Source organism: Lodderomyces elongisporus, chromosome 3 (assembly GCF_030384665.1).
Source record: "Lodderomyces elongisporus chromosome 3, complete sequence".
Taxonomy (NCBI): domain Eukaryota; kingdom Fungi; phylum Ascomycota; class Pichiomycetes; order Serinales; family Debaryomycetaceae; genus Lodderomyces; species Lodderomyces elongisporus.
Window position 1 is genome coordinate 1,187,686 of NC_083675.1, and position 24,105 is coordinate 1,211,790.

A 24,105-nucleotide genomic window follows, 5' to 3' on the forward strand; every position below is an offset into this window, starting at 1 on the left:
AGGTATATTCATGTATATATAGATATCAATACTAAAAATACTTGATGGAAATATAAAAAATGGTGAAATAATCAAATATAAAAATGTGAAGAGAGAGCAAACTCACACTAGAGTAGGCCCTTTGCCTCTGATACATCCTCCTCTCCAGTATATTCATTTAAAAACTCCCTCAACGACTCCTTCATCGATGCAATCTTTTCGCTCACTTGTGGTACCATTCTTTGGCTTTCGTGAAGGACCTCAATTTGTTTCTTGATTTCATATTGATCCGCTTGATTCTTCTTCATCTGTTCCACATATTGCTCTTGCTCAACCACTTCTTGTTTGTAAAGCTTCTCCTCCTTTATTAACCTCTTTAAGGCATTAGTTTTGATTTGTAATTGGGATGGCATACTTTTTTATTCTTTATTCTTTGTTCTTTGTTCTTTGTTTTTTGTTTTTTTGTTATCAAGTTCTTGTCACTATTAACGTGTTGGTGGCGGATGTATTTTCAATTGTATGCGTCGGTGTACGTGGGTGTAGGTGGGAGTACGTTAGTGTGTGCACTCTTATTTACTTTTGTATTTGTTTATTTTTTTTAATTTTTTTTTTTTCGTATCATTGTGAAAAGTAAATATAGTGGAGATTTTGTGGATCCCACTGACCATACCCGCTACCTTTTGCAAATTCGTCTTCAACTTTTTCCGCCTTTATAGCATAATACAGTTCATTGATCTTGACTACAGAATTGTGCCATGGGGTTGGGATATGCAACAAGTCTGTATGGATTGGGGTTCTGTGGTCTTGAATGCTGTTGATTGGATAACATTGGCCACGGAGCAATGAAATACCAAATTTTGGACCAGCATTATTGTGTGCATGAATGGAAAACCTCAAGTGGAAGGGAAACATCAATTCAACCAAGTTGGAATACGCGTCATTACGTTTAATCATCTCGAATGCTACTTGTGAAGCAATTTTTTTAAATTTCTTTCTTGTCCAGCTGCCCACCTTTGGATGAAACTGCAAGTCTTCAGTCATAAACTTGGAGAATCCTCGATACAAGGATAGTCTCGGATGACCCGGTGTTTTCACCTCGGCAGCCAATTTACCATTATCGGTGTCGCACGAGTTCATCAAGATTTTACGGCAAAGCTCTGATTCTGCGTCAAGCTCGGTATCTAAATAATGACCCAACTCAACATGCTCAACAATTTCGCAATTGAATGAAGCTTTTAAATTGAAAATCTCCGGCAAAGAACAAAATTTGATACAATCGTCAAGCTCGCTCGGACCCTCAATCCCACCATTGCTACTAATTTGTCTGTACAATTGTCTTAAAGCAGATGAATATCTGTTGACTTTCAAGTCATCCACAGCGATGCAATCGCTAAACACGTGGCCGTCACTAACAATCCATATTATTATTCCCGGAGGATATACTTTTTTAACTTCGCGTGCGAAATAAATCAATCTCCTGAGAGCCAACTCTTCACCTTTATCAGGTAATTCACTAAAGACTTTTTCATGATTTGAAGACTTGCAAGGAAATCCTGGTAGGACTGCTTCGATTGGTTGTGATTTCGTGGTGAAAAAATCAACATTTTGTTTAAATTTCTGTTTACCAACACTTTCCCACATATCTTCCTCGACGTTATGTTTCAATATTTGAGCAAACAAATCAGTGATTTCGTTGCATACATTTCCAGGAGTATTTTTATAAGCGATTTTGGACAGTGACAACATCAAATTGATAAACCACTGGTCAAATTCTGTTACTGGGAATTGATGCGTAACAACTCCACACCAAACGTCACCACTTTGGTGCTTTTCCCAAACATAGTATTCGCCCAAAATCAGCTGGTATACACCATCATGCTCAATTGATGCTTTGGACATAGTTACTTCTTCACAACACTCCTGGAATTCACGTTTTGTCAAAATCGTGTCACCAGCGCGAGAATATACCATGCAGATCTTTTGATAAATTGGATCATAACGATCTACAGTCGTGGTACTACTGTTGTCTGAGAGCAATGATAAAGAAGACTCCATACTCGGATTGTTGATATATGAATCTGAATCTGAATCTGAACCTAAGTATTGGATCTAGTTTTGAAGATGAAATCATGGATCTTGAAAAGAGAATAAGATTGAGATTTAAAATGGCTTTTATAGATTTGCATTACTTTCACTTTCCCAAGATTTTGCAAATGTGGAAAGAATAGTACTTGATTCTGTACGATACCAAGGAAAATAATTTTTTTTTTTTTAAAAACTTTTTCGAAAATAGATAGAATAAGGAATTTATACCAGATGTTCCGACCCTAAAAACAAAAATCAAGTGACAGAGATTAGATAAATAGGGTCAATCTTGTTAAGTCAAATTAGATAAAAATAAATTGAAAATAATAATAAAAGTAACAACAAAAGACAATACCAAAAGGCAATACCAAAAGACAATACCAAAAGACAACATCAAGAAACAACCAAAATTTTAAACAATAATTTCATAAACTTGCAAACTTGTATCTGGTTTGAGAATGATTGTCTTATTTATTACAATTTTATTGGTCTTGTCTGCACTGATTGTTTTCCCACCATTGAACTTCCCAAGAAACATTCCTACAATACCATTCTATGTATCGTTTCTTGGAGGGATGGATCAACTTGAAAAGTTTGAAAAATACTTGCGCACGAAGTTAGAGAAACATGGTGCAGTAAAGATATATTTTGCTTCTAGATGGAACATTCTTGTTACCAAACCAGAATACTTGGTTCACATCTTCAAGAACGAAGATGTATTTGCCAAGAGTGGGAACCACATTAAGATACCAGGCTCCGTTTTGGCAACTTACACAGGAGATAATATCATTTCTGCTCATGGCCAATTATGGAGACTATACCGAGATGTGATGGCACAGAGTATTCAGTTTCCAAATTTGGACCCGATAGCTGAGAATACCAATAACTTGATGAAAGATCTTGAGAATGCCTTGAAATTTGATTCGTCAGTGGCAATTACAGACTTCCTACAACAATACTCATTAGCAAATGTTGGTGATTGTATTGTTGGCTCAAATTTACGACCAATGCATCAAAAGATCAAATATATCAAACTGCAAATTTTCAAACCTTTTTACATGAATTTTCCTTCGGTTGAGATGTTGCCTATCCCTAGCCGCATAAGGGCCAAGCAAGAAGTTGAAAATTTTCGTCAATGGTTTGGAGACAAGTTGATGGATGCAGATCATGGAGCAGCTGTCAAGTTAGCCACAGCTTATAATGAGGGGAAGTTGACGCAAAAACAGTATTTAGATAACTGCATCATTTTGATGGTTGCAGGACACGAGAATCCACTTTTGCTTATGCTTTCCTTGTTGTATGTTTTGGCTAAGAATCCTTATATGCAGGACAAGATTCGCTGCAACAAAGAAATAGAAGAACATGGCAAAGAAGAAGGGGGAAGAGTAGTAGAAGAAGAAGGAGAAGAAGGAGAAGAAGAAGAAGGAGAAGAAGAAGAAGAAGAAGAAGAAGAAGAAGAAGAAGAAGAAGAAGAAAAATCACCTGAGCTATACTTGTCCGCAGTAATTTATGAAACATTAAGGATGTATCCTCCTTTGAATCAAATTATTAATCGGTGCACTACTAAAGATACCATGTTGGGAAATATACGAATTCCTAAAGGAACATATGTTGGCTATTATAATATGGGAACTGGAAGAGATAAGACCGTTTGGGAATCTCCAGACACGTTTTGGCCCGAGAGATGGGGTAATACAATTGAGGAAGTTCATGCCAACTACACAAGGGCTAAAAGATTAGGGCATCTACCTGCATTCCATGGCAGGAAAAGAGCTTGCTTAGGTGAGAAATTTGCTTTGTATCAGTGTAAGGCAATGGTGCAAGCTATTTTAGGAAAGTACAAGATTTCCTTGGATGAGGATTGGGAGGAAAGAATAACACCAGCCGGACCTGTGTGTCCAATGAATATGAAGTTGAGATTTAGTAAAATCTAGACAACTTGTCAAGATCTATATCGGGTGTGCCGTTTATATTAAGTTTATTACATATACAGTCTGTATTAAATATATTGAGTATATTGATTTCAATCGACATATATTGAATTTTATCTATTTGTATCGATTTGTATCGACTGCAGCACACACACAGCCATAGCAAAAAGCCCGTTGTATCAACGACTTTGACTTTGACTTTGACAATGACTCTTTCAGATTCTTCCTCCACTGCAGTGACCGCTTCCACAACAAAGGAAGAGTATTGCGTTCTACCTTTAAAACGAAAATTTTTAATTGTTGCTATTGCTACGTTGGCAGGGTGCTTGGGCCCTATAGCGGGAAATATATACATGCCAATCTTGCCGCTGTTGGAAGACATTTTTCAAGTATCAAGCTCCACAATGGATGGTACAGTGTCTGTGTTTATGGCAATTTTTGCATTTTGTCCATTAATTTGGGCATCATGGGCTGACTATGGGGGTCGGAAGATGCTATACTTGTTACCGTTATCTTTTTTCATAATTGCAAATGTGTTGCTTGCATCTGTACCAGCAAATATTGTGGCACTTTATATATTGAGAATCGTACAGGCATTCGGCGCAAGCAGTGTCATGTCTGTTGGCGCTGGTATTGTATCTGATGTGATAGAACCAAGGAATCGTGCTAAAGCAATCTCAATATTTATGTGGGGTCCACAATTGGGTCCAGTCATTGGACCAGTTTTGAGCTTGATAGCAACGGGTAGTTGGCGATGGATCTTTGGGTTTTTGGCATTGTTTGGATTTGCTGTTTATCTAATGATTTTATTTTTGCTACCTGAAACTTTAAGATTTTTGGTTGGCGATGGCAGTTGTTTGGGTAAAGGTATATTTGTGAAACCAAAATGGCAAAGAAAAGTTGTTGAAGGGTACCCACGTCCTCCCAAGCCCAGTTTGCGAAATTATTGGAATTTGCTCAGGTACCCACCTGTGCTTCTTTGTTCAATCAACTCGGGGTTATTATTTGCAACATTTTATGGTGTATTAATCACATTCTCACGCGTATTGCTGGAACAGTATAATTTCAATACAGTCCAGACTAGTTTGAGTTATTTGTGTCCCGGTGGAGCATTGATCATTGGATCAACCATTGGTGGATGGCTTTCCGATAAGCTCAGTACACGCGACGATTATATTCCTGAGCATCGCTTTTCAATTCAAATAGCTGGACTTTTGGTATCAATGACGGGGGTTATCGGCTACGCATGGACTGTTGAAAAACACGCACCCGTACATCCAGTATTTGTGTTTACGTTCTTGGCTGGTTTTGGTATGACGTGGGTCTTTGTTGCCACCACAACTTATTTGACAGAGTGCAGTCCTTCCCAACCCAGTGCTAATGTCGCTATTGGGAATTTGATGAGAAACGTTGCAGCTGCTATATGTACAGCAATAGTAGAGATACTTATTAAGAAAATGGGGTTTGGTTGGTGCATGACTGGTTTAGGCCTACTTGATTTGCTTGGAATAGGTATAGTGATTGTTTTGTTGAGAAAAGGTCCAAAGTGGAGGTGTAACAAAGAGAAGGCCTTAGATTAGGGTCAAAAAAGTACTTTGTTTACTATGAGACAAGCTTTGAAAAATAATGGCACTCGACACCAAAAACGAAACAAAAAAAATTACAAAAAAAAAAAAAATATATGAAAAGAAGCAAGTACAAGATTGTGTGGTGAAAATATGAAATCGAGCTCGTCTTATTTTGTTGAATTCTTTCTCCTTTTTACTTTACTGCTCCCCCCTAGCTCTTTTGTTTTCGGTCCCAAGAAGCACTTTTCAAGGTATGCTCATTAAATAGAAATTTACATTGCCAAAATTAGCAATATATAGTTTTGCAAGTATATACTTTAGTTTCTTTCTTTGATTTTTCTTGTTGCATCGACTAGTTCTACAATCATCAGGTAATCGTGTTGCAAGTAGTTACAATGGCTTGAAAGAATATAAAATTTGCTGAATTTTTCTAGCTGTTTACAGATAGTAGAAATAATGAATAACACAACAAAAAGAAAAGAAAAGAATAAGAAAAGAATAAGAAAAGAAAATTAATACCAAGGTATAGCCAAAGGGCCGTAGCTTAATCTTATGCTTTTCTTTTTATCCTTGATTTCTTACTGACGTAAATTGAACTCCACATTACCTTCTGTGTTAACATTTTCCGCCATCACCGCAAAGTACATTAGCGTAGGATTCCTGGTTTTTTTTTTCTACCAGCTCCTGCTGTTATTTTAAACTTCTCAAAGCATAGTTGTGTTATTATATCATTCCTTGTTATAAAGAAAGTATAAAGTCATCAACACGTAATTGATTTTTGGACACAAAAACAACAGCCGTGCATTCTGCAGCACTTATCTGGCTAAGAATTTATTTCTGCCATCGTTTCCGTGTCGACATTGTCCTTGCTGTGGGAAGGAAGATAGAGAGGGAGAAGGAGAGGGGGAGGGAGAGGGGGAGGGAGAAGGAGAAGGAGAGGAAGAGGGAGAGGGAAAGAGAAAATGAATCAGAGAGAAATGTAATGAAAAGTCGACAATACGATAATGATTATGACCTCATGACCATGGCTAAGATGAAAAATTGGTTTTTGTTACTCCCAATGAAAAACGTGAGATAAATCAGGAATGAGAAAAGAATAGGCTTCATTAGTAAGCAGCATTGAAAGTTTCTTACAAGCACTATTTCTTTCGAAGAATGAAATCGTTGTTTATGCTTTTGAATGCCGCGAGTTTCCAGAAATTCCGCTCTCAAATTCCGCATCTGAATTTCTTTTTCTTCGCTTAACACATTTTCCATCGAACGGAATTTTTGACATAAAACGTCTTTTTTGTGTTCACTTTTTTCTTTGTGAGATCTCTTTCTGTGCATATATCTTGCAAAAAAAGTGCTAAAATAGTATTTTTTTTGTTGTAAATAGGTGAATTTGTTAGCAACAATAAGATTTTAATATAAAAACCCAATAAAACCGACGATGATGTATGCCACATCATGAAATACATGATGCGTTTTTAAATATATACTTATACACACACACATGTATATATATAACATCGATTTCTCTAAAATTGTTTTTTGGAAATAGCTTGCTGAAAATCAAGTTTTTTTTTTCTTCATCAATTCGTCTCTTACTGAACAAGTCAACATCTCGGCTTATCTACCATGACAGAAATGGATCCAGAATCACTTACAAACGTTGTGTCTGATCACACATTAACTGAGAACAATGTCTCGCACGAGAAAACTAATCCAGAAGATGTATTTCCTCCACCAGCGCAACTCCACGAGGAAGACCCTGATATCGACAAAGGTTATGCATGGGTAGTATGTGGTGCATGCGTGCTATTCAATTTCTGTACATGGGGTATGAACTCCGGGTTTGCTATATACTTTGCAAATTATTTGACAAATGGGACGTTTGAAGGTGCAACAAAGATGGACTATAGTTATATCGGAGGAATGGCATTTGGTGTTGGTGTTGTCTTCTCGCCCTTGATTACAGTTATACAGGGTTACATTGGGTTCAAAAATACACTTATAATTGGTAATTGCTTACAGTTTACAGCTTTGATGCTTGCCAGCTGGTCGAGAAAGCTTTGGCAGCTATATTGCACTCAAGGTTTGATGCAGAGTTTTGGATTAGCATTCCTCTCGATTCCTGCAATAACTGTTTTACCGCAATGGTTTAAAAAGAAAAGGGTCTTGGCTATGGGTCTAAGCTCAGCTGGCTCTGGTCTTGGCGGTATTGTTTTCAACTTGGGTATGCAGAAAGTTGTCGACACCAAGGGTGTGTTTTGGGCATTAAGAGTTCAAAGTATTATTGGATTTGGCTTGACATGGATCGCCATTTTTCTTGCCAAGAGTAAAGCTGCAAAACACAACATTCAATTTGATTTCTTTAATTTTTCATCGTGCAAAACAGCTGGATATTGGTTGGTGATGCTTTTCGTTATAACCTGTATTTTTGGATATGTGATTGTTCTTTATACTTTGGCAAACTTCACAACAAGTCTTGGGTATAGTGAGAGACAAGGCTCGATTGTGTCTGCCATGGTGCAAGTTGGTTCGTTATTTGGCAGACCCGTAGTGGGGTATTTGTCAGATAGGTATGGCGCTGCAACATTGGGTTCCATTGTCTACTACATTTCAGGTATTTTTTGTTTGGCCATGTGGATCCCAGCACGCAACTATGCCACAGTCATTATTTTTGCATTGATTATGGGCTCGATAATGGGCTCCATTTATGCCATATTTGCTCCATTAATTGCAAGAATCTTTGGACTTCAAAAGATGAGTATAATCTTTGGTCAAATTTGGGCTATCGTGGGTGTTGCTGGTTTGTTTTCCCCCGTTATTGGTGTTAAGTTGACCAAGGGCAGCGGTGCCGAAGTTAACCCATCAAGTTATAGAGATTGTTCGATTTTTACAGGTATAATGTTCTTGGCATGTGCAACTTTTATGCTCATAATTAGAGGTTACATCAAAGCGAGGGATCGGATCTTGGTGGAAAAGGGTGACGAGGTAACGGACATGAGGGATGCAGAAAGTATCACAGTACCAGTTGGAGATGTTTTAAAACTGGTTTTTGCTAGAAGCAACGAAAAAGCATAATAGATAATCGAATACATAAGTACAAGACGGTTAATTAATATATTGGCATTATATGTAATAAAGAGTAATTTTTTGCATATTGAAACTTGCACAAGAACTAAGGCATAAAAAGTAAATACATCTTGTAAAACAATAAAGAATTGAAAGAAAAGAAAAAAAAGAAAAAAAGCAAAAACTAAAACAAGCTCCAAATGTTACCTGATATCCTTTATATTAAAGTGTTCCTTTTTCACTCACTTTATGCAGATTGTTTACTTCTCTACTTATTATACAAGAGTTCTTTTTCAACAAATACCCGCTCTTGGCGTAATGGTAACGCGTCTGACTACGGATCAGAAGACTGCAGGTTCGAGTCCTGTAGGGCGGGCATTTTTACTTTTTTTTCCTTTTCCACTTATTTTTACTACTTGTATATATATATATATATTCTCTCTTGTTTTTGTGTGGAAGTTGTTATCTAAAGCGAATTAACATCAACAGTAAGAAACACTTTTGATTCTAAGCTATTTATTTAACACCATTCTTACCCTTCCCTGCTGGTCTCCTCCTTTCTTCGTTCTTCTTACTTTTTGACCAACTTTTTATTTACTAAGCTTCACATATATTCAATAAAAAAAGTCAGAATTGTTAGATCCCCAAAAAAAAAAAAAAAAAATTTAATTGAGTGATCAATAAGTATTTATAAAAAAAGAGGTTCAAATTTGGAATGGATAAATTTTTTACATTGGACTTGGTTTTAAACAACCCTTTTTGGCAAATCAAATTCAATGAAGACGAGAAACTTAGAGGTGTTGACAACTATTACGAGTGGCTCGAAATCTTCAAGTTTAAAATGAATGTGGTCCCTGAATTACGATCTTACCTTGTTGATGGTGATTCTAGTATCCGTAAGGATTATGATGAGGACACTAGGCTAAAATTTATCGAGTTATCGGAAAGAATTATTACCAGGGCCATTGGGGATGGGGTGGCAGAAAACCCGAGACAAATAGTTTGTGAGTTTAATGGTTCTGGTAGACTATTATTTTATCATTTAAAGAAAACATATTTCAATATTTGGACAGCTTTCACAATTGTTTGTGATTACGAAGAGCTTAACTGGAAGAAAAAGGAAGAACGGGTTCTCCACGACTTTATGAACTCTTCCCACAGAATCATGAGGATAACAGATAGTCACGGTTTTGATTTTTACATGGCTGTGAAATTTTTAGCAGACTTGAAAAGAGGCGGTATACCAGATTCCATGACTAAACAAGTTATTGATCACTATCACTCTCGGTATGGATCGGGACCGGAGAACTTCACGGTGACCAATATTATCGCAATCATTGAACAAGTTATTAGATACGACTTCAAGTTCGTTAAGGAAGATGAGGATAAGGACCAATCTAAACTTTCTGATTCTAGGAACGACATTGACTCTCATTCATCCTATGAAAGAGCAAACAAAACAAACAAAAGAAAGAGACCAAGAATAGATCATGATAGATTTTCTGACGCAGAGCTGGTGGCAAAGATCAAAAAGAATGAGAAAATTACCACGGAAAAGAAAACAAGTGTAAAAAGAATGCCTCCTCATAACAACGGTAAAGCATTAATCAAGAAAAACCTTGATGTTGAGGAGATTTTCTTTTCCAATGTTGCAGATGTGCACATGGTTGTTAATAGAAAATTGCTTACTGATTTTAAAAAGTGCAAAGAGAGAATACATGGGTATGGAGGCTTTAATGCATTGGTGTTGGGTAAAGGTAAAGTCAGAGTTGCGTTGGCAAACAACCAATATGCTACCTTAAATGAGGTGTTTTACGTTCCAGAAGCACGTATAAATCAGATATCAATCCCTAAAGTAACTAGTAAGGGATCACGGCTCAAGATTGCGGGCAATTTTGTTTGCGACGCAGAAACAGGTGAAGTTTTAGGTAAAAAGGGTACAGTTCTAAATTAGGAGATAAGTGCAGAGGGAGCAAACGCTTGGACAGATACTATTATGCAAGGAAATATATAATCTGGGTGCAGGCCACTTTATGGTGATAATATCAGCAGTGTACTTGTATTTGTAGTTTCCAAAGCTCTATATTTCAGTTCATTTATAAAAAGAGATAGAAAGCAAAGAAATTAAGAATAAAAATTAGTAACAAAAAAAAAAGAAAAAAAAAATTAGATCTAACGGGACAAAGATCTCACGAAATCAATATTATAAACTTTTTCCAAGCTATTACAAAGATCCAGAAATCCAATTAGTTATTTGAAAAGTACGATTTATCAGGCATTGAAATGCTTGAAATGATCTGCTTTTACTGAGGAAGATAATTTGGTTTGAAATGATTTATGAAAAGAAAAAAAGTAAAAATAAAAATAATTAGTGTAGCTCTTGTTTCGCATGATAAGCTAGGTCGTGGCTAACAGCACAAAATGCACAAACACTGCTAAACCCTAGCCCGTACATAAGAATATGCAGCATCCTTTATTATCCACATCATTAAGAAGGCGCTAGAACCTCATTATTCTAAAGCAAGCAAACATTTAATCACAATATTTGGGTGTATATATATATATATATATATATATATATTTATATCGGTTTTTGACTACACTATCTTATTCTTCCTTTTTTTCCTTCTTGAGGTTATTTTTTCTTTTCTTTTGGTTTTAACTTTAGCATTTCATTTCCACAACCGACTTTAAAACTCGTTATATCATGTCGGCACCAGCCTATTCAGAAGTACCCCAGCAGCCATACTCAGATGGAGAGGCAAGGCAGTTTGGAGACAATGTCCCTGACGATTTCAAATACTCAGTGGACGTAGCAGCGTGTGAGTTACCAGTGCGTCAATTGTTTATTCGTAAAGTTTATTCGCTTTTATCAATCCAATTGATGGCTTCGGTTGTTGTTGGATATATTATAAGGTCGTCAGATTCGATCAAGATGTGGACTTTGCAAAATCCATGGGTTTTGATAATTTCATTGGTGGGTGCTATTGGATTTATGATTGGAGCTTTTTTCAAGGCTAGGTCATACCCTGTGAATTTGATCTTACTAGGCGGATTCACATTATTTGAAGCATTTAGTTTGGGTTTTGCGTGTGCGTTCATTGAGAGCGGAATATTAATCGAGGCCATTTTGTTAACGCTCATCATTTTCATTGGTTTAACGTTATTTGCTTTTCAGACCAAATATGATTTTGTTAGTTGGCAAGGTACAGTGGGGATGATGTTGTGGGGTCTAATTGGCTGGGGTTTCATTATGATGTTTTTTCCAGCAAGCAAGCTTATTGATAATGTATACTCCTTGATTGGTGCACTTGTTTTCAGTATCTATGTGATTATAGATACACAAAACATCATGAAGACATGCCATTTGGACGATGAAGTGATTGCTACAATCACGTTGTACCTCGATGTGATTAACTTATTCTTATTCATTTTGAGATTGTTAAACAACAACAGCAACAATGATTAAAAAAAAAAAAAAGAAAAAGATAAGAACTAAACAAGTTTAGCAAATAAAGCAGAACTGACGTTGAAAAAAGAGTAAAAAAGGTGGAAGGAAAAAGAAAATGAAAAAGAAAATGAAAAAGAAAAAGAAAAGGAAAAAGCATCTTTTTAGTATATATACCTGAATTTTTTATTCTGAATATCAGTCAAATCGAGAAACTCGTTTTCATTATTTACTCCATTTCCGTTTACTTCTGCATCTCTGTTCTCTTGTAAATCTTTTTGAGCATTTGCAACACGTTTCTCATTCTCTTTTCTGCACATCCATCCAATGAGCAATGTGAGAGGCACCGATAAACACTGAGTAATAAGAATAACGATTTTTGCTGGTTGATAATGTGGAGCACTATAAGCTTGAAACAATTGCGGGCCTATTATGCAAGCGATGGAGAACGCGATCATAATCATTGCGCTCCGTATAAACTTCTTTGACGAGCCAGCAGTGTTTGCACTAATCCACGCATATATGAGAGTAATACTGCATGACCCGCTGTACAACAAGTATAATGATAGCAAGTTGCCTACTTTACTAGGCGATATAATCAAGACTATTGCTCCAACAATCGTTGGTAAAAACATTGACGCCATAATGAGCGAATGGTGGCCAAATTTGGCTACTAGTTGGGTAGCAATGATTATCGTAATTATTGTAACAACACCCACTGGAATTTGCAACAATGCTGACTGATAGCCATCGAAACCAAAGCTCAATGTAATTGTGACACTAAAAGTACCGATTGCACCAGTGACAATTTGCGAACAAAGTGTAAGTACAAAGTATAGCCAAGTGAATTTATCCTTGAAAAGCAACTCAACAATTTGCTCCTTTTTGAACTTGGAGTTCTTTGTTCCCGTTTGATTTACCTTCACCACATTGTTGAGAATGTAAATTTTCTCTTCTCGTGTGAGGAACTTGCAAGTGTGCACATTATCTGGAAGAAACAAGATTACGAATAAGCCAAACACCACTGTAATCAACCCCATTACGAGAAACAATATTTGCCACGATTGGAACTCAGAAGTATGAATATGCTGGAACCCAAAAGATAGCAATCCACCAATAATAGTACCAACACCAGCCATAGTTGACCATACGCCCATTCTTGCTACTTGTTGTCTCTTGGTATAGTACATTCCACTAATGATGATCAACCCCACTGCACTTGAAGATTCAAATATCCCCAAAAGAGTTCTCACAATCATCAATGATGCATAAGTCTTTGCCGCTGCATGGCAAGCAACAACCACACCCCAAATGACGATAAAAACGCCTAGAGTCTTGCCTAGTGGGAATCTTTGCAAGCAGTACGAGACAATTGGCTCTCCAAAAATGTAAGCCGCATAAAAAATGGTTGACAAGTTGGCAAATTCATTACCCACAAGGTTCTTTTTGATCCCCATAGCTGCTGAGTAGTTCAACAATAGTTTATCCAAATATTGAAGAAGGTATACACAACAAAGCAAAGGCAAGATTATATAATCCAATTTTCTCATCAATTTTGCATGGTCAATTTCAATCGCTTCTTGTGCAAGCTCCGTTTGGTTAATAAACTCAAAGGCATTGTCATAACTGTCAAGGCTACAAGACTTTTCATGTAGCCTTTCTTGCGTCTCTAATACATCCAACTTTTCTTCCATTTCAACGTTTTGATTCCGTATGGAAAAAAACAACCAACCGGAAAACAATTCACCTCCAAAAAGAAAAGGGCGATCGGGTTCATTCTCCTCCTTTTTATAGATATGGATAGAAAAAAAAAAACGAAAAAAAAATACGAAACAATATACGTATTTCTTCTAACTGTTTTTCTGTTCTTCCTTTTTTGCTTCTTTTTTTTTTTTCTTTTTTCTTGCTTCTTTGTCAATTAAGATTTAAGAGATTTCCTCCGAAGTAGGAGATATTTATGCGCTTACATGGACTTATGCGATATGCAGGTAGTAACACTAGGGCCAAAAAGGGGGGAGGAAAGAGTGAGAAAATAAAATTTTAATTAAGCATAGAAGAGCACTACATGTTTCAGCCCTATCACAAACTAGATACTTCAATTTTGAATATATTGCAATATGTTGCAAGACGGCTTGAGACCACCTAGTTCTGATTCATAACTTGTAATCCAAAATTATATTTTTTTTTAATTTAACACATTCATACAAAAGTAGTTGACCACTTAGATACAGATGTTTGTTTATATGTAGCTATTGGTCACGTGATTGTGTTTTGAAAAAATTGCATATAACTTTCAACCAAGATGTATGATACTGGGAGACAAAAACACCACATGTATAGAGTAAGGCTTCTTTAATCTACATCGATCATCAAATAATTAAATAAAAAAAGAATTTTATTGAAGAAAGAAACTTATTGAAAGAATAATGTTTATTTCAAATTTCCCCTAAACCCAGCCCTCTCAAGAAAAAAGAGGAAGAAAAAAACAAGGTTAAATCAAACAAAAAAAGCAAATCACCAACTGCACACTAAAAACACCATTTTTAAGTCTCGTTTTCTCCAAGAACTCACGTAGTAACCAATATTGCACACCCCCCAAAAAAAGACATTTTGTATAATCGGTTGCTTGATAAGTCTATACGGGATACTCATTTATACGTGATGAATCTTTCGAGAATAAAAGCAGGCAAAAATAAAAAATTAGCATTGGTGGGAGGTGGGAGGTGCGTATAGAATATTGTTACATGAAACATGGTCCCGTGTATCAAAAAGAGATACGAGTGAATGGTGTTAGTGGAGCTCGTGATTAGTTTCTTGCGATTTCCTTCTTTCTCCTTTCTTGATACCCGAAATTTTCTTTTCTTTTCTTTCCTCTCCTTTTCTTTTCTTTTCTTTCCTCTCCTTTTCTTTTCTTTTCTTTCCTCTCCTTTTCTTTTCTTTTCTTTTCTTTCTTTCTTATTTCCAAACTTTTTGCATCCAGCCATAAGCCTATAGTCTTTAAGTTGTATATTTTAATTTTCATTCCTTGTTTTTCCAATATCATTGTAAAAAATTATTGTTGGCTTTGTTGCTAATATTGTTAATTTTCGTTTTCGGTTGCATTATTCATCTAAAAAAAATCTCGCCATTAACCCGACAATTTTATATCATCGCTCTAAAAGGTCAACTTGCCAGTTGATTTCCTCTAGCTTCATTTCCAAATTGAGCAATTCCAGCTTCAACTGTTCCAACTTGTCATCGTATTTCTTCATATCAACACACGACAAGATCCTAATATCTGATGCCGTATTTATTGTAGGAGCCTTACCGCGCGATATCACCAGTTCGGTTAAACTAATCATTTGCTTGATTTCCTTTATTCGTAAAATCAACTCTGTGATTGACTTTTGTTGACCGTTATATTCATGTCGCAGTTTGGTGTTTGTATAGTTTATCGCCACAATAAGCTTCTCTAGCTCTCCTAACTTGAGCACATATTTCTGGTATTGTTCATTGGAGTCATGGGAAGGAGTCAACCCTTCTTGTTGTACCAAATTTGACCTTATTTCTGATTCTTGCTGCTTCAAATCTGTTTGCAAATTCGCTCGCAACTTAAGTGCATTGGCCAACTTCATAGTTGTTTTTATTTTTGTCAAGTAGTATTATTTCCAAATGATGTGGGGGAGATGGAGGAAGAGAGAAAGAGAAAAAGAATAATAAAAAAAAAAAGATTGAGAAAAACAAAGAGTTTGTGAGTTTGCTGGATTAATTGGAAGCTATTTATATAGCATCACTGAGAAATTCTTTAATTTTGAGTATAAAGCAATCATTGACTCATAAAGTCTACCTTTCGGCGATGTATTTCAAACAAAAAATGAGTGTATGAGTAAATGGGTAAAACAGAAACAAAAACAAAAACAAAAACGAATTGGAAACTAAAAATAGACAGATATCAACCTCCATAGTTATTGCCTTTGTTATTACACTTGTGTGTTTTTTTTTTTGTGTTCTGTGTTTTTGAAAGAGTCACTGTGTTTTTATTAATTGTATTTTAGGTGTTTTTGGCAAGAGTAAGTTGCTATATTTACGTCTTTGCCATTCAAAGCACTGCCGCAATTTCGCCATTCGTCCCATTTCCTTGTCACCATCTCTCTCCTTTTCTCTCTCCATGTCTCTTTCTTGCCCTCTCCCCCTTCCTTGTTGCGCACATCAATTTGTTTGGCAATGTTTTGAAATTTCGAATTTAAAGTGACGAGTGCGGCTTCTTAAATACACTCATCAAACCTCAATTTATGACACATTACAAATGAATTATAATAAGCAAAGACCAACAATAAATTAAAAATAACTACAGATCCCAATCCAACTTTTCATTTTCTTTTTCGATTCTTTTTAGTCTTTCTTTTTTCTTTTTTCTTTTTACTTTCTTCTTTTTTCTTTGGCGTTTTTTCTATCTTCTTTTTCCAACTAGTTTCATCCTACTACTCTTCTTCTTTTTTTTTGAAATTGAATAAGAAAAAAATAAAAATAAAAAATAAAGGGATAACTTAAATTGAAAGGTATGACATCATTGGGGGAATTATTGAAACAGCGGAGTTGCTTAACAAATCGGGCATCTGATATAAGGCTTATTCTTTATAAAAGTTGTAAAAAACAAGAAGGTGACGATTTGCCATTCGAAGTTGATGAGCTATATGAACAGTATGAATTTCTACAGACGCGAATAATGGAACTTTCTGCTCAGATCCAAGCAGCAAATATAGAGTTAGAATTTGATGGCAAAACAATGATGGAACATATCATTGAGAAGGATATACTTAAGCAACACGGAGATTTCCTAAGAGACATCATTCGTGAGAGTTTTCCGTCTACACACACAAAGGAGATCAGGGATGTCCCAACTGTTGATGGAAAACACTATTACGACAAATATATAACAATTTCAGATAGATTAAACGAAGTGGAGTTGAAAATACAGGAACATAATTGGAGGGACCAAGTATAGTTTATTTTAAAAAAAAAAAATATTGATTTATAATTCCTTCTTTTATACGTATATATATATAAATAAAAAATGTGATGTTATGTTATGTACCCCCTACCCACTTTGATTCGTCTCTTTTACTTGTTTTGCCAAGGCTTGGTAAAGCTTTAATCAAATGCCAATTGTTTCTTAATCTCTGCAATGGCTTTACCTGGGTTCAAACCCTTTGGACATGTTCTAGCACAATTCATAATTGTGTGACATCTGTACAAAGACATTGAGTTTTGCAACATAGCCTTTCTCTCGGCTGTAGCTTGGTCTCTAGAGTCAATCAACCATCTGTAGGCTTGCATCAAGACTGCTGGGCCCAAGTATTGTTGTTGGTTCCACCAGTAAGATGGACAAGAGGTTGAGCAGCATGCACACAAAATACACTCGTACAATCCATCTAGTTTAGCTCTGTCCTCGATACTTTGCAAGTTTTCTCTACCGTCTGCTGGGTGGGTATCTCTTTGCAAATATGGTTGGATAGATTTGTATTGTTTGTAGAAATGGGTCAAGTCAGGAACCAAGTCTCTAACGACAAACATGTGTGGTAATGGGTAGACTTTGGTTTCCTTGGTGGTGTCCTGGTCTATACGACACAAGCATGCCAATGTGTTTCTGCCTCCAATGTTCATGGCACATGAGCCACAAATACCTTCACGACATGATCTTCTCAATGTCAAAGTAGCGTCTTGCTCATTCTTGATTTTCAACAAGGCGTCCAACACCATAGGACCACACTTGTTCAAGTCAATCTCGTATGTTTGCATCTTTGGTTGCACTTCTGGAGTGTCTGGGTTCCATCTATAAATTTGAAACTTCTTAACTCTTGGTGCCTTTTCCTCAGCTGCAGTGGCCAAAGTTCTGACGCAGTTTAATGCTCTGGGACGCAAGATGGATTTGAACATGATTTGTTATTGAATATATTGTAAGAACAGGAAAAAGGGAAATGAAAAAGTTTATTGTGAAAAAGGAAGGAAGGAAGAAGTGGTGAAGTAAAGCTGAATATATGAAGAGATCTACCAACAAAATTGTATGGATATATAATGTATATGGTTATTGGTATTTGGTATTTGGTTCTTTTTTTTTGGTAGGTTGGTTGGCTGGTTGGTTTTTTTTTTTCCTTTCCTTTCCTTGTACTTCTGCTTCTTTTTCAACTTTTTTTCTACTTTTCCTTTCCTTTACAATGTTCTCTTCCTACTGCCCGGGGAATTTTTTTTTTTCCTTATTATTATTTATTTATTTATTTATTTTTTTTGGTGTAGAGATTAAGTATGAGTGTTGTTATATATGGGGAAATCGAGTGGAAGAGAGAGAGCGAGAGAGAGAGAGGGTCATTAAGTTTATTTTTTTCTGCAAAAGGGAATTTCCCTCACTATGGATGCGGCCTCCTTTTACAAATTAACGTTCTATGATTGGTCAGAAAAATTTACTTACCAAACCATGCAAGAAAATACACGGAATACATGTATTTTTTATTATCTGTCTCTCTCTCTCTTTTGAGGATAAACAGTGTTTATGAGATGGAGTAAGTAAAACCAATATGATGTATATATATATATATATATATATATATATGGTTGCCATAGTTTACGATAAAAGAAGAGGGCAGGGGCAAATTCATCAACATAGACATTAACTACTGTTGGTAATGGATACTATAGGACAGGTTAATTCCATTTTTGCGGTAATTCCGATATTTCCCACGGCTCTCTCAAATTTGTTTATTTATTTATTTATTTATTTTTGGTTCACTGTTTCTCTTTTGTTGGTGCTTTACATTTGGTAGCGATAGCACTAATAAAACTATATCGAGAGAAATAAAAAAAAAAAAGAAGAGGCAGGAAATTGTAACCAACAAATAAAATTTTGTTTTTCCTTTTTCTTCTTTTTCCTTTTTTCTTATTTTTTTAATTGCTGTAAATCCGGGGTACCTCATACTTGAAAAGACACAGCACATACATTTCTCTCTCTCTTTTTGCACATTCTTTTCATATAGATATATTAACACAGTACTAGTGAAATTTGAAGTAGGAAGAAAACATCTGCAAAGTATTTGATTATTACTGCCAGAGGGTGATCAGTGTCTTTTTTTTATTTCTTCATACTCAACAATCTAAGTAAGATCTTCTACATCTCTAACTCAGATCCATTGTATCCTCTAATGTGTTGTGCCGTTGCATTTGAGAAATTTCTTCTTATTTTTTTTTTCTTTTTGGATTGATTTTGAACACCATTTACTTTTTGGATTGATTTTAGTACCAAAAAAGAATAATTTACATCCAATTATTTCCAACAACTCATGGTTCCTTACATTGGACCTTATTTTCAAAATAATAATACTAATGATAGTAGTAGTAGTAGTTGATTCACATATTGTTTATTTAGTGGTTGTTCATACGTATTCTTTTTTTTTCAAAAATGTGCTGCTTCTTTATATCTTTCTTTGCTTAGACCAGTAGTACCAGTAACGATGTCGTGGTGATACTGCTTACCACAGGGTAAAACATGACAAGTATAAGAGTAAACTTTACTGTCACAACAACAAGCGTTGATAGCATAGTGGTCTTATTGCAACTGATTGCAAGAATGTGTTGCTTCAAAACAACACCTTCAATTATCAGTAGGTCCCCGGTTCGACTCCGGGTCAACGCTTGTTTCAATTTTTTTTTTTTTTGATGCAGTTTTGTATCAAGTGCAAATTGTAAATTTGTATTTTTATTTATTTTTATTTTTAATTTTTTTATTTTTTTAATTTTTAACTTTTTTAATTTTTTCGTACTTCTTTTCTCTATTCGCGCATCGCTTTTCCTTTCCATCTCATCGTGAAATTTTAAATTTCGTGAAAGTACAAATTGCAGATGAATACCTGTCTTTATATTTCTATAAACACCTAGGTACAGTTACACTTGCATCACTTCACCATGGCTAAGGCATCGAAACAGACAAAGAAGTTTCAGAATAAACATCTAAAGCATACGATTGAACACAGAAAGAAAGTTCAAGAGTTTAATAAAAAGGCAGCAAAGAGAAAAGGAAAAGGAGGAAAAGGAGGAAAAGGAGGAGAAGACGACACAGCTACAGCTACAGCAACATCTCAAGACAAGAATGGAAGGTCAAAAGAAGTTTTTGATGATGTTTCAGTAGACGAGTTTCTTGCCGGCGACTTTGAAATTCCAAAGGAAAAGAAAAGAAAAACTTTAGAAGCAAAACAAAAAGGAAATGCAAAGAAATCTAGCAACAACAACGATGACGATGGCGATGATGATGATGACGAAGAAGAAGAAGACTCTTCGTCAGAAGAGGAAGATGAGGAAGATATGAAACAGAATTTGGAGAATCTTGAAAAAGAAGACCCCGAGTTTTTCAAATACTTGAAAGAGAACGATAAGGAACTTCTTAGTGTAAATCCATTGGATGCCATAAGCGACGATGAAGATGCCGAGGAAGAAGAAGAAGAAGAAGAAGAAGAAGAAGATGGAGAAGGAGAAGGAGAAGTTTATGGTGACGATGCTGATGGCGATGCAATTATGAAGGGCCAAGATGAGGAGAGTGCAAGTGGCGCAAAGATTGAAATCACTACTCAACTAGTCAAGAAATGGGGTGACCAATTGTCCAAACCCACCACCAAGATAATCAGAAATATTGTTATTGCATTCAAAGCAGCAATGAACATCAACAAAGGAGAGGACTATAAATATGCAATGGTTGATCCACAAGCGTTTGCTGACTTGATGATAATCGTTTTGAAAAAGGTCCCCATCGCTATCGAAAACTTGGTAAAGTACAAAACAAATGTGCAAGGTGTGAGAACCGTTCCACAAAAGAATTCACAAGCTGGACAAATTGCAACAATTTTGAAAACCCACGCAAGTTCTTATATTACGTTGCTCAAGGATATCACAAACACCGAATCCGCTGCTCTCATCTTGGCATCACTTTATGAAGTGTTCCCTTACTATCTTTCCCACCGTCGTCTCTTGAAGCAGATTTTGACAGCTGTGGTGGATGTATGGGCCAGCGCAAACCAAGTTGATACTCAAATTGCAGCATTTGCATTCTTAAACAACGTCGTTAGAGAATACCCCAAGTCGATTTTGGAAACAGTTTTGAAATTAACATATTCGTCATTCTTGCAACATTGTCGAAGAACAAATATCCACACCATTGATAGGCTCAATTTCTGCAAAAACTCATCAGCAGAGTTGTACGGAATTGACGAAACAATTGGATACCAAATCGGGTTTGAATATGTGAGGCAATTAGCAATCCATTTGAGAAATAGTATAAACGCTACTTCCAACGCCAAGGAAGGCTACAAAACTGTGTACAATTGGCAATTTTGTCACTCGTTGGATTTCTGGTCGAGAGTATTGTCCCAGCTTTGCAATCCCGAAATTGAGTTGAAACACAAGTCAAAAGAATCTCCAATGAGACAATTGATTTATCCATTAGTGCAAGTTACACTAGGCACAATCAAATTGATTCCTACAGCACAATTCTTCCCATTAAGGTTTTACTTGTTACGATCCCTCATTAGATTATCACAACTGACTGGCGTCTACATCCCATTGTTCCCATTGCTTTTTGAGATTCTTTCCTCAACAGCTATAACAAAGCCACCAAAGGCTTCAACTTTGCAAATGGTTGATTTTGAGCACAATATCAAGGTAAACCAGGCTTATTTGGGAACAAGGGTATACCAAGACGGATTAACTGAGCAATTCATTGAGTTGACTGCAGAATTCTTTGGTTTGTATGCCAAAAATGTTGCCTTTCCAGAACTCATTACCCCGGCCGTCTTGGGGTTGAAAAGATTTACCAAGAAATCTAAAAACGTTAAATTCAACAAACAGTTGGGTCAATTGATTGAGAAATTGAATGCAAATGCTCAATTTATTACAACTAGGAGAGCCAAGGTGGAGTACGGACCAAGTAATAAACAAGAGGTGAAAACCTTCTTGTCTGATTATGAATGGGCAAAAACTCCACTTGGACAATATATTACTGTTCAGCGACAATTGAAAGAGGAGAGACTCAAGATGTTAAGAGAGGCTCAAGAGGAAGAAAGCAAGGCATTGGAAGCAAAGAAACACGAAGATTCTGAATAGATGACTCACATTTAATAAATAAAACTTTTCTATTTTTTAACTTTTCAACTTTTCAACCTTTCAATTTCTCCATTTTGCAATTTGTCAATTTTTCAAAGTTTTTTCTTTTTTTTTTTGTAATTTTTTCTCTTCTAAGGATCAATAGGTATAAAATTCCCCACAATGCAACTAGGGATGTTGTATCGATCACGTCTTATTGTGAAACTAAAACAGCAGCTTTTTCTCTTTATACCATCTTTTGTTCTCAAGTTGCAACTAGTCAAAACAGCCTTTTGGCCCTTATCGAAAGCAATAGCCCCATATTTTTCCCAGAAATTCACTGCACTCTCTTCACTCATTAATTCGTAGATTGCTAATTTGCCATCTTTTAAATCATCAGTTGTCACCCCAACCAACGATGCAAACTCCTTATTTCCACGATAAATTTCCCCAGTTCTGCGCCACAAACATGCTGGAATGGCCATTGAAGTAAAAACACGATCATAATCCAACAACATCCTTTCAAAGCTCTCCTCAACAAGGACCAAGTCCACATCCTTCAAAGTTCTGGCTATCGCACGAAACGCAGGTCTGAAAATTGACAATGGTTTTAATATTCTTTGCCGACTCGAAATGTTCATGTAATTATCCATATATCTTTGCAATCTGGCATACCCTTTTGCATAATTGTACGGTTGTAATAAACCGGCCTCCAATTTAGCCTTAATAACTTGTTTTAATCGCTCTTCTGGCGAGATTTCTGTTGTGGGGTCTGCAGCAGTGAGGAAAAACTTGTCTCGAGCCGAGTCTGAAATGATGGGAGGGTGTTCAGGTTTAGGGGATTGCGGAGGTGCCGCATTCGTTTGAGCAGTCAATAGATGTTGCGGTTGCAGTTGGTGGTGTTGAAAATGTTGTTGCAGTTGCAGTTGCAGTTGCAGTTGCGGTTGCGGTAGCAGCAGCAGCAGTAGCAGCAGGTTTTGTTGTAATTGTCCTCCAGTTGTGCTAATACCATTGGTATTGGTACCAGTACTGCCAGAGTTGTTGTCATGCTGGTAGTCATCATTTGACGGAAAAGTAGGTCCAAACATATTTGTATTGGGTGAAAAAGCTAGCACATTGTTGAGGTTTGTGTTGCTGTTTCCACCTCCAACATTGAATGAATTGCCGATACCGAAATTCAATATTCCATTTGGATCATCATTTAGTGCTCCATTCACTAATTCTGGATCATCAATCATGGAAAGAAAGTCATTCAATGAACTAAACTCACTCCCAGCATGTTCCGAATAAAACAAAGGTTCCTGATTGAAAGCAAAAGTTTGTGAAAGTACTGAGTTTTTTATTGTCTTTGGTTGGCTAACATTTGATTGGCTGATTTGCTGGTGTAGTGGTTGTGGTTGAGCCGTCACAGGCATTGACGTTGCCTGTGAAGATTGCGCTAGGTCTGGATGTTGCTCACCAGACTGAGCGTGTTGCACCGGCAATACCAGATGCAATTGCTGCTGGTGCTGCTGGTGCTGTTGTTGTTGTTGTTGTTGTTGTGAATGTTGAGGTTGAGATAGGATCTGGTCATGCTGTTGTTGTTGTTGTTGCAGTTGAGCAGGGGGAGATATTGAAGAATCATCACTGGTCGACTTTCGTAAAGAAGCTGCCTTTTTGCGCTGTCGTGGATTTGATGGCTCATCGTAGCATAGATGCAGAATTCCTCTTTTGATACATCGTTGACAAGGTCGAGATTCGTCACAAATCATATGTGACCGACGACAGTAAACACAGGCAATTTCTAACTTCTTCTTTCTTTTCCTTACCGTTGTTGGCTTCTCTTGTTTCTTTTCATTTTCAGTTTTCACCTCCACTTGTGAGTCGGAAGCCTGTGGGGTTTGTTGCTGACCATCCTCCGATGCCTTAATTTCCATCTTTACTTCTATTAATACTT

General features: G+C 36.4%; 13 protein-coding genes and 1 non-coding gene across 14 annotated transcripts; 8 read left to right on the forward strand and 6 right to left on the reverse strand. All coding sequences in view use genetic code 12, as the record gives it.

Annotated features, from left to right (window-relative positions):
* Nucleotides 1–107: 107 nt before the first annotated feature.
* Nucleotides 108–392, reverse strand: RBL2 (tubulin folding cofactor A; the record flags this gene model as incomplete). The annotated part of the gene is made up of 1 exon (XM_001525286.1): nucleotides 108–392. The coding sequence occupies one exon, from the start codon at nucleotides 390–392 to the stop codon at nucleotides 108–110; it is 285 nt and encodes a 94-aa protein (XP_001525336.1).
* A 205-nt stretch (nucleotides 393–597) lies between these two features.
* Nucleotides 598–2,034, reverse strand: DIT1 (dityrosine synthesis enzyme; the record flags this gene model as incomplete). The annotated part of the gene is made up of 1 exon (XM_001525287.1): nucleotides 598–2,034. The coding sequence occupies one exon, from the start codon at nucleotides 2,032–2,034 to the stop codon at nucleotides 598–600; it is 1,437 nt and encodes a 478-aa protein (XP_001525337.2).
* Nucleotides 2,035–2,522: 488 nt separating this feature from the next.
* DIT2 (cytochrome P450-dit2) lies at nucleotides 2,523–3,998 on the forward strand (the record flags this gene model as incomplete). Its single annotated transcript, XM_001525288.2, has 1 exon — nucleotides 2,523–3,998. The coding sequence occupies one exon, from the start codon at nucleotides 2,523–2,525 to the stop codon at nucleotides 3,996–3,998; it is 1,476 nt and encodes a 491-aa protein (XP_001525338.2).
* A 203-nt stretch (nucleotides 3,999–4,201) lies between these two features.
* On the forward strand, nucleotides 4,202–5,575 carry DTR1 (Dityrosine transporter 1; the record flags this gene model as incomplete). The annotated part of the gene is made up of 1 exon (XM_001525289.2): nucleotides 4,202–5,575. One exon carries the CDS (start codon nucleotides 4,202–4,204, stop codon nucleotides 5,573–5,575), a length of 1,374 nt encoding a protein of 457 aa, XP_001525339.2.
* A 1,608-nt stretch (nucleotides 5,576–7,183) lies between these two features.
* PVL30_002766 (uncharacterized protein) lies at nucleotides 7,184–8,632 on the forward strand (the record flags this gene model as incomplete). Its single annotated transcript, XM_001525290.2, has 1 exon — nucleotides 7,184–8,632. The coding sequence occupies one exon, from the start codon at nucleotides 7,184–7,186 to the stop codon at nucleotides 8,630–8,632; it is 1,449 nt and encodes a 482-aa protein (XP_001525340.2).
* A 240-nt stretch (nucleotides 8,633–8,872) lies between these two features.
* PVL30_002767 (uncharacterized protein) lies at nucleotides 8,873–10,577 on the forward strand (the record flags this gene model as incomplete). The annotated part of the gene is made up of 2 exons (XM_001525291.2): nucleotides 8,873–8,881; nucleotides 9,324–10,577. The coding sequence occupies 2 exons, from the start codon at nucleotides 8,873–8,875 to the stop codon at nucleotides 10,575–10,577; spliced, it is 1,263 nt and encodes a 420-aa protein (XP_001525341.2).
* Nucleotides 10,578–11,330: 753 nt separating this feature from the next.
* On the forward strand, nucleotides 11,331–12,092 carry PVL30_002768 (uncharacterized protein; the record flags this gene model as incomplete). The annotated part of the gene is made up of 1 exon (XM_001525292.1): nucleotides 11,331–12,092. The coding sequence occupies one exon, from the start codon at nucleotides 11,331–11,333 to the stop codon at nucleotides 12,090–12,092; it is 762 nt and encodes a 253-aa protein (XP_001525342.1).
* A 143-nt stretch (nucleotides 12,093–12,235) lies between these two features.
* PVL30_002769 (uncharacterized protein) lies at nucleotides 12,236–13,765 on the reverse strand (the record flags this gene model as incomplete). Its single annotated transcript, XM_001525293.2, has 1 exon — nucleotides 12,236–13,765. The coding sequence occupies one exon, from the start codon at nucleotides 13,763–13,765 to the stop codon at nucleotides 12,236–12,238; it is 1,530 nt and encodes a 509-aa protein (XP_001525343.2).
* A 1,452-nt stretch (nucleotides 13,766–15,217) lies between these two features.
* On the reverse strand, nucleotides 15,218–15,685 carry PVL30_002770 (uncharacterized protein; the record flags this gene model as incomplete). Its single annotated transcript, XM_001525294.1, has 1 exon — nucleotides 15,218–15,685. The coding sequence occupies one exon, from the start codon at nucleotides 15,683–15,685 to the stop codon at nucleotides 15,218–15,220; it is 468 nt and encodes a 155-aa protein (XP_001525344.2).
* Nucleotides 15,686–16,611: 926 nt separating this feature from the next.
* Nucleotides 16,612–17,055, forward strand: PVL30_002771 (uncharacterized protein; the record flags this gene model as incomplete). The annotated part of the gene is made up of 1 exon (XM_001525295.2): nucleotides 16,612–17,055. The coding sequence occupies one exon, from the start codon at nucleotides 16,612–16,614 to the stop codon at nucleotides 17,053–17,055; it is 444 nt and encodes a 147-aa protein (XP_001525345.2).
* A 146-nt stretch (nucleotides 17,056–17,201) lies between these two features.
* SDH2 (succinate dehydrogenase complex, subunit B) lies at nucleotides 17,202–17,987 on the reverse strand (the record flags this gene model as incomplete). Its single annotated transcript, XM_001525296.2, has 1 exon — nucleotides 17,202–17,987. One exon carries the CDS (start codon nucleotides 17,985–17,987, stop codon nucleotides 17,202–17,204), a length of 786 nt encoding a protein of 261 aa, XP_001525346.1.
* Nucleotides 17,988–19,627: 1,640 nt separating this feature from the next.
* PVL30_002773 lies at nucleotides 19,628–19,734 on the forward strand. Its single transcript has one exon. It is a non-coding gene; the product is annotated as a tRNA-Cys (tRNA).
* Nucleotides 19,735–20,003: 269 nt separating this feature from the next.
* Nucleotides 20,004–22,190, forward strand: NOC2 (Nucleolar Complex 2 protein; the record flags this gene model as incomplete). The annotated part of the gene is made up of 1 exon (XM_001525297.2): nucleotides 20,004–22,190. One exon carries the CDS (start codon nucleotides 20,004–20,006, stop codon nucleotides 22,188–22,190), a length of 2,187 nt encoding a protein of 728 aa, XP_001525347.2.
* A 131-nt stretch (nucleotides 22,191–22,321) lies between these two features.
* RDS2 (Transcription factor) lies at nucleotides 22,322–24,085 on the reverse strand (the record flags this gene model as incomplete). The annotated part of the gene is made up of 1 exon (XM_001525298.2): nucleotides 22,322–24,085. The coding sequence occupies one exon, from the start codon at nucleotides 24,083–24,085 to the stop codon at nucleotides 22,322–22,324; it is 1,764 nt and encodes a 587-aa protein (XP_001525348.2).
* Nucleotides 24,086–24,105: the final 20 nt, after the last annotated feature.